The sequence below is a fragment of the Melanotaenia boesemani genome, chromosome 12 (genome assembly GCF_017639745.1).
Source record: "Melanotaenia boesemani isolate fMelBoe1 chromosome 12, fMelBoe1.pri, whole genome shotgun sequence".
Classification (NCBI taxonomy): Eukaryota; Metazoa; Chordata; class Actinopteri; order Atheriniformes; family Melanotaeniidae; genus Melanotaenia; species Melanotaenia boesemani.
In genome coordinates, this window is record NC_055693.1 from 15,195,217 (window position 1) to 15,202,000 (window position 6,784).

Sequence of the window (6,784 nt, forward strand, 5' to 3'; positions counted from 1 at the left end):
CGGGACCCCCATAGGGGTCACAAGATAATTTCAGGAGGTCACCAGATCTTTTAAGAAAATATATAGCCTACATTTATCCAATAAACTTGATATTTTTAATAAGGGTTGTCAAAATTAAACCATTAATGTAGAGATAAATCTTTGAAATGCATAAACAACTAAGTTAAGCACAAGCCATATTAAAAATCTGAATCTGACATTATTGCAGTGTGAAAAGCTGATTTTAGGCATGTAGGTGCCTTGTCACAGTGAACCACCAAGAACAACTTTATCTTCCTTGTTCATGCAGATTCTGACGATTTTCCCGCCTTACATTTAGAGGGTGGCTGCAAGATAGCCCATTTGATACATGACACAATTAATCAGTTAAAGAGTTTTTAAATGTATTTGGTCTTTCTGCACAATGCTCTCTAAAGCCTGTAAATCTGTTGAGCTTTGCTTAGACTTACACCTCTGCAACATGTGTTTCCTGTTCCTGTATGTTCTTAGCAGTTGTCCATAAGCCCCCCAGTGTGTGAGTGCATGCATGTGTGTGAAATAAAACAAATGAGAAACACAATCTGTAGGAAACACCTAAGTGCCCTAATGGACATGTAAATTATATATCATTATTGATAAAGTTTCATGAAAAATCATTGCTTTACTGCTTTAATAATACTTCCAATTTCCAATAAAGAAAGATCAATTAAATATTTAATGATGGACAAATGTTAAATCTGAAAGTATTTAGTTTGCCAATTAGACTCTGATGCACCATCCCGGTGGAGCTGTGACATGAGTGAAAGAAAGACATAGAATGTGAGTATTTTAAAGAACAGGGATCAGACTAGCTGGTTAAAAAATAGGCAAGAAGATGACAGAATTAAGAACGAGGTGACGTTTTAAAGCATATGTAGTAGAAAGGCTGCTCACCAGATTAGATTCAGGTAGATGATTACGATTGGTGTCCAGCCAATGGCAGCACGGTGCCCGTCATGTACAAGCAGCTGATTTTGATGCTGCAGGTAGATTGATCTCGGGCTCGCTCCACATTTGCTTTTGCTTGGAAACTGAAGGTGATCTTACAAACATCCACTTGCCACACATAGCAGTGTCACGATCAGAGATGGGGAGGAAGGATCCAAAAGCACAAATACTAGAAGGTGGAAATAAGAACTGAAAATTATCAAATGTGGTTGTTTGACTCTCTGTGTTGGCCCTGCGATGGACTGTCGACCTGTCCAGGGTGTACCCTGCTTCTTGCCTAGAAGCCGTTGGGGTAAGCTTCAGCCTTCTCATGACCCAGCATTGGAATAAGCAGGGATAGAAAACAACCACACCATCATGCAACCCAAGTAAAAACATAACGTTTCTACCATGATGTTGATTAAAATAAATAAATAAAAAGAAAAAAAAAATGGTACAGCATAAGACACACCGATACAAATACTTTGCATCACTGCTGTTTTTAAAAGATATAAATTAAACTCATCTAATTTGAGTTGTCAAAGCTTGAACAATGACAACAAAAAAATGATACAACTTATTTGTGCTGGAGTGTTTCCACCACAAGAGACCTTTGAGTATTTCCTGTAGATTAATACAGAGATGAAAGCCATCGTAGAAATGGTTTTAAATCTGTTTTACTCCACAAAAAGAGCAGCTGACATTTTATTCAAATAGTTATTTGTGTTATATAACTTGAAAAAGAATTCTGAAAACATCCACACAGCTCAGCAAAAAGACAGGAAGATACTAATTTAGCAAACATGATACATAACCACAAAGTCTGAGACGACCAGATGCCAAAATACTCTGTATATTTAACTCAGGTTATATCTTAAATTAAAGACAAAGCAACGAAAGCTCTGGTCAGCTTTGACTCTTACATGATACCTTGTCGATGCGTCTTAGTACCTTTATAGTTAATAAAGAAAGAACAGTGAATGTGGTAAACTAATATAGACAGCTTTTATCATGACAGTGAACTATGAACACCAACTCAAACCTGTTTTTGTGGCTGACATGTCTGAGTGTTTTCTGTAAAAAAAAAAAGCCAACAGATGTTTAACATTGTAGTTTTCACAAGACAAAACAAGCATAGCATTTGTTGTTTCTATCACCAACTAAATGACAAAAGAGAATCACCATGACTGTATTTAAGGATTACTGTCTGCTTGATTAAGTAAATGTGAGAGCAACTTTGAAGTTTTCCTGAACAGCTTGAAAGTAGATTTTCACAGTGTGGGAACATTTTATCTTAGAGGGCAGAAGGTTTTTGTGATGTTTATAAAAGTGGCTTTATCTATGAAATGATAAGGTTACCAGCTTATTTTCACATACTGTATTATAATCCATGAATTGTCAGTATTTCATTTTAGACAGAACAAATGTAACTTAACTTTGTCTACAGGTGTGACATGTAACTTAGTCTTAAGCTTAGCAAAACAACAACTAACCACTTCCTTTTCTCTGCGCCGCCTCCATTTGTACTAATGAAGCTGGTAGTGTAGCTCCAGTTTGACTCTTGCTGCCTGATGGATATGATCAGTCTAAATCCAGCAGTGTTCATCTTCATTCAGCTGATATGGCCGGCCTTTGCAGGTACAGAACAGATTTGTGTTTGATAAATGTTTTCATCCATATTGAACAAGAGATTCTATAATTCATTGATTGTTTTCTTCAAGCTTCAGGGACTATGACACCTGACCACCAGAATGTATCGGTGTCAGAGGGAGATTTAGTCGTGTTCAACTGCAACACATCTGAGAAACATACGATGCTCATCACCTGGACCAAAGGCAGATTTCTGTTTTCATGGGCCGTACAGCTTCAGCAACACTTTTCAAACTTCTCTGACAGAGTTACAATAGACTCCGTCAACAAGCCAAAGCTAAAAATTGTTAGTGCTCAACTTGACGATTCAGGACTTTATACATGTGAGATATCTGACAACCAAGGCTTCAACACCATTACATGGAATTTAACTGTTTTTAAGAAAGGTATGTAAAGAAAGGCAATACTGAACGCATCACTGTACTTAAACTGTACTTGAATTAATAAACTTTTTTTTTTGTTTCTAACAGAAACAAGTTTACTTAGTAATGTCGTATTCATCCCGCCACTTGCTGCTGGTTTCCTTCTATGTTGCTTCACAGCAGTTATCTGTCTCTGCAGGTAAGTAATACCTTTAAGCTGCAGTTCTTCATGTAAAAACATAAGAATCTCTTAATTTCTTGTTCTTGTACAGAGCTTCTATCGCTATTGGGTCAGCTGATTATGTTAAGTCATATTTTAGATTGTGTCTTGTGTTGTAGAAGAATTACCAAGAGTCTGGAATAAGTAAAAGTATATAAGGTTTATTTACAGGAGAAGGATAAAATTCAGGCAATACTTGCAAGTTCGAGAGCTATCTTGTTGACTCCGGAAGCCGACAAGAGGACTCTGCCTTGCTGCATTTTTTTAAATCAGTTTTATTCAACCTGATTCTAGCTTAAGGCCAGTCTCTAAACTGATAAAAAGGAGAAGGTAGACTAGAAGGCGCCGCTGTCTTACTGTCTCGCCTAAACAGGCTGCTATTTTCTAAACAACTGTTTGTATCTATCAGTCTCAACTTTTCCCCATATCACGAGTCTGGAAGAAAATTGGTCAGTCTGACCTCACACAAGAACCCAACAGGAGAATAATAACTTCAATGTTCTATATAAGGAAAATACACATTATGAAATGTAATTGAGGGTAATAAATTAATAAATGTATTATATGAATAAAAGAATGATTACACTTGTGATTATTATATGAGTAAATATGATTGATTAACATATGCATTAAAATTACTTCCACACTTGTTTTAAACTAATTATATTTTTTACTTTGGACCCCTCCTGGTAAAATGCTGCACAGTTAAGTTTAGCGTGTCGTGCTGTTACTGCAGCACTGATAAAGTTAAGTGTGGGAATTAAATGTTTCATTAAGTCTGTTTTATTGCTCCACCCACTTCTCATGGATCTAAAGATATTCACATTAACATGTTTATATGATGTTGTCAAAGCAGGATGTAACAAAAAGTGTCACGTCTTACAGAAACATGACATAAAATACCAAAATGCAATTATATAGGAAGAGTCATGAAGTTGATTAAATATTTTGTAAAAACTTTCCTTAAATATAACTGAAAACATTTTAATAAAAAGTGAGTATGTCAAAATGGACATTAAACTCGCTCTTTTGATTCTGTGATGAGGACAATGTTTATTTCATTTACACTAAAGTGATAATATAAGACATCCAGGACTATAAATCTCACTTTTACTGTACAGTGTTCAGTAACAACAGAGTAGGTTGTTAAAAATTTATACGCAAAGTAAGGCAATATAAATGCTGATATACTGTGAGTCAAAGAGAAACACGGAATATCAAAGCTTGTTGGAGGCCATTTTTGTGTCTCAGCAAACATTAGCTAAATTTCTGTGCTTGTACACTAGTTATGTGCGGATCGATACCAAAATATCGATACTACCAATATTACTACAGCTTTTTATATTCTAGAATCTATTTTCATTTCAGAACATCGATATTTTACTGATTTGGGGTAAAAATGCAGTTTTTAACAAACTGGAATACAGTAAAAAGTAGTTATAATATCAGGATCTTCTCTAAATTATACCCAGTTGGCAACTACTTTGTCTTCTGCCTGCCAAGGTCATGTGTGAAAGTGTTGGGGCGTAGCAGCGCATCTCTCACTCACTCAGTCTGTTGCATCATGGGTAGAGCTGAACTGCAACGATGCGATGTATGATGTGTGTGGGAAGACAAAGGTATTGCAGCAACACCACAAACCTCCTTAAACATCTGAGAGTCAACCATAGCACAGTATATAATTATGATGAAGATGAGGAAATTAGCAGGTTAGGTGCTGCAAGCGAAGACAAGTTACTCTTGCAGTCCTTTGATGCTGCAGGCCGGTTCTAACCGCTATTCAGAGGGAGAAAATGTTTAGCTGTGTACCACTGATGCTATCACTGATGTCTACCAATGGCTAAATGAGTGTTACTGTCATGCATGTGTCAGTTGCTACTTAGTACCTGACAACTTGATGCAGTCTGTGTGATGTTTGTATGTAACTGAAGGCTTCTGCTACAAATATTTACAATAGCTGCTTGTGCACGATGTTTCATCTCACATAAACAAGTGGAAGAGGCAAAGAAAAGCTGTTGGTGACTCTTTATTCTCTGCAGAAAATATGGGACCAGAACAGAAAATCAGAATCCATTCCAGGACCAGTTTCAGTCTCAGACAGAAGAGGTCAGAGAAACTTTTTCATCTTTAAACCTTTCCTGATTTCTGTCTCAAAGGCTGCATTGACTAATTTGCAGCACTAAGCTTGCCTCCAGCTTCATCTCTGTTCATTGGTAAATCAACAGCACCCTCTATCTGTGTCTCCGTTTGGGTCCACCAGTCACCAAACTATATTTTGTTACAGGCGGTAACATGCAATTACAAGGTGGTACGAATCATCAGAGAAACAAGCAGAGGAGAGAGTACATGGAGAGGCTGAATCCAATCTATGATCATTTCTGAACTGACACACCATAGAGAAACATCAACACGGATCCATTTTGCAAAGGAAGGCTGGGAAACGTGGGAAATAACCCCTCTGTCTTCCTGTGAAACGAATTTTTACCTTGCTGATAGTATATTAATGTTTCAGTGTTTTTAATGAGCACATTTTATTGGACATTTTTCCGGTTGTTCTACTTTATGTTCTCAGTGTTGCAATTTAATAATTATCTCTGGATATCATAAATCATCCCAAACTGACTCTGTATAGTTTACCTGAGTGGCAAACTAAAATCTAAAGTTTAGTTTTAAGTTAGTCCAGTAGAGGCCATGTGCAGATATTAGTTACTTTTAATTTGACCTGCTGCTCTACAGGAGGATTTACCAATATTTCTAGTCTATAACGAGATGGCATACATAACTGTGTGAGATTAAAAGAATAACTTAGTTTCAGTATTTCAGACAGTCTTTAACATTTTGTGCCATCAGTGTCACTTTCAGGATTTTTGCAGAGAGGAAGGACTTTGAATGTAAGGTTACAGGTTTGGTTCTAATAATGTTGAATCATTTGTTATTGATACATGTAGATGATTCCTTTGAGAACTCATCACTGTTTGAGCCACACAAACTGGATTTATAAACAGGCTGGTGGAAAAAAATAAAATAAAATAAAACAACTTTTGGTTTTGAAACATGATGTTGGGGCAGCATGTTGCACTACAACAGCTTCCACCTGCTTTTTCATTGACAACATGACTGTGGAGCTTCTGTCTGTTTTTCTCTCTTTTGATATTTTGATGGCGGTGAAAAGTGTTGTACTAACAAAGCCTCCTACAAATATTCAGTTGGAAGTCCTGGTAACTGTAAAGGTCATTGCAACTGATATTGTTTTCATGGATCTACACAGCAAAACATGCAGTGATGTTTCACTGTATGAGAGGTTCCCCTCCAGAATCTGTACCCATTTTTTTAGCTAAATCTTAAACCAAATAAATTTCTAAATATTGAGTTATGTTTTATTTTCTCAGAAAAGATGTGGTACAAATATAAAACCTGGACCCCTTGTTATCCAAAACTGAACACCGATGGTGTATTTGGGGGCAGGGGAGGTTAGTTGGGGTGCAGATCCTAAATGTGGGTTTAGGGTTTTATACATTTGAACCTCAGATACAATAAAACATTAAATATATTTTATGGTTTTGAAATGTACCTTTCCCTAAGATGTAAGCTGAGATAAAGAATATTT

The 6,784-nt window shown here is 36.5% G+C and overlaps 1 protein-coding gene across 1 annotated transcript; it reads left to right on the forward strand.

Annotated features, from left to right (window-relative positions):
• The first annotated feature begins 2,478 nt into the window (after window positions 1–2,478).
• Window positions 2,479–6,546, forward strand: LOC121650817 (interleukin-1 receptor-like 2). Its single transcript, XM_042002567.1, has 5 exons — window positions 2,479–2,583; window positions 2,667–2,981; window positions 3,066–3,156; window positions 5,217–5,283; window positions 5,462–6,546. Exons 1-5 carry the CDS (start codon window positions 2,517–2,519, stop codon window positions 5,534–5,536), a joined length of 615 nt encoding a protein of 204 aa, XP_041858501.1. The 5' UTR covers window positions 2,479–2,516; the 3' UTR covers window positions 5,537–6,546.
• Window positions 6,547–6,784: the final 238 nt, after the last annotated feature.

Bases quoted from the DNA above. Each gene is read 5' to 3' on its own strand.
- LOC121650817 (XM_042002567.1), top strand. From the start codon at position 2,517: ATGGATATGATCAGTCTAAATCCAGCAGTGTTCATCTTCATTCAGCTG. The intron at 2,584-2,666 runs GTACAGAACAGA...GTTTTCTTCAAG, and splicing joins GATATGGCCGGCCTTTGCAG to CTTCAGGGACTATGACACCT. The intron at 3,157-5,216 runs GTAAGTAATACC...TATTCTCTGCAG, and splicing joins GCAGTTATCTGTCTCTGCAG to AAAATATGGGACCAGAACAG.